Source organism: Palaemon carinicauda, chromosome 17 (assembly GCF_036898095.1).
Source record: "Palaemon carinicauda isolate YSFRI2023 chromosome 17, ASM3689809v2, whole genome shotgun sequence".
Taxonomy (NCBI): domain Eukaryota; kingdom Metazoa; phylum Arthropoda; class Malacostraca; order Decapoda; family Palaemonidae; genus Palaemon; species Palaemon carinicauda.
In genome coordinates, this window is record NC_090741.1 from 74,397,844 (window position 1) to 74,399,307 (window position 1,464).

Below are 1,464 nucleotides of genomic sequence, written 5' to 3' on the forward strand. Positions count from 1 at the left end.
TATATATATATGTGTGTGTGTGTGTGTGTGTGTGTGTGTTTATGCGTAATTAAGGATCGCACACAGCAAGTCGCAGTTGAAGGCCAGTTCAGTGTTGCAGCCTTAATTTTGAGTGGAGTACCTCAAGGAACCGTTCTGGGTCCTATACTGTTTCTTATATTCATAAACGACATAACACTGTGTGTAGGCAACAGTGTCGTTCGTTGCTTCGTTGCTTTGCTGACGATACAAGGATTATGAGAGCAATATCAACTACTCCTGATATGGTACTCTTGCAACAGGATCTGAATACTGTTACCCAATGGTCAACTAAGAACAACATGTCATTGCATGAAGATAAGTTCGAGTTTATGAGCCATGCAGTAAATAGGAGGAATCCTTTGCTACAATTACCGTTTACTGCCGACCTATATCAGTATTCAACGTCCAAAGGCACTCTCACTCGTTCCGACCAACTGAGAGATCTTGGAGTTACTGTTACCTCGGACCTAAAGTGGACTGCTCATATCAAAGATATGGCCAACAAAGCAAGACAAAAAGCCGGATGGGTTCTCAGCGTCTTCTTTAACCGGAGTCCTACCATCATGCTAACTTTGTACAAGTCTATGGTACGCAGTCTTCTAGAGTACTGTTGTCCTCTGTGGAATCCCCAAAGTGTGTCGGACATCGAAGAACTGGAAGGAGTTCAGCGGACTTTTACTGCACGAATTGCAGGGGCTCAGCATCTCAACTACTGGGAGAGACTCAAGAAACTATCCACCATGTCACTGCAACGCCGACGAGAACGGTATATCCTGCTACACATGTGGAAGATTCTCCATGGATCAGTCAGCAACGACCTGAAGATCAAGTTTGTGTCCAGGCCTCGGACTGGCTTTAAAGCAATCGTTCCTCCTCTGCGAGGGGGCGTGGCAGCCTATAACCAGAGTCTATATGACCAGTCTTTCGCTGTCATTGGCCCACGTCTCTGCAACTGCCTCCCAGTACACATTAACAAGATTGGAGAATTCGAGCCATTCAAAAGAAAACTCTCATCTTTGCTCCAGCGAATTCCTGACAAGCCTCCTGTTAAGGGGTATACATCTCCTAACACCAACTCAATCCTGGACTGGAGGATGGATCCAGCTACATTGGAGCTATGGGGCGGTCAAGATAGTTGATGACCCTGTTGCAGCGCACTAAACCGGACATAAGTAACATAAGTAAGTAAGATTAACATTTTACTTATACAACAGTGTCGTAACAAGGTGTTACCTCAAGCATTCTGTGCCATTAGACTTGATCAGATAATGTTTTATATATTTCCGTTTTTTTTTTTTTATGAGACATCCAATTATCCGAGAACCTTTAATATTTCCCATTCTTATGATTAGTCATAAATGCTTATCAACCCCTATGGTGAGTATGAATTAGCTCGAACAGATTTTTTTGGAATCAAGGTATGGCGAAGACTTTGAAATGGAC

The 1,464-nt window shown here is 43.4% G+C and overlaps 1 protein-coding gene across 1 annotated transcript; it reads left to right on the plus strand.

Annotated features, from left to right (window-relative positions):
- The first annotated feature begins 236 nt into the window (after positions 1–236).
- On the plus strand, positions 237–1,160 carry LOC137656422 (uncharacterized). Its single transcript, XM_068390601.1, has one exon. The coding sequence runs from the start codon at positions 237–239 to the stop codon at positions 1,158–1,160; it is 924 nt and encodes a 307-aa protein (XP_068246702.1).
- Positions 1,161–1,464: the final 304 nt, after the last annotated feature.

Coding starts and splice junctions, on each gene's coding strand:
- LOC137656422 (XM_068390601.1), top strand. CDS start 237: ATGAGAGCAATATCAACTACTCCTGATATGGTACTCTTGCAACAGGAT.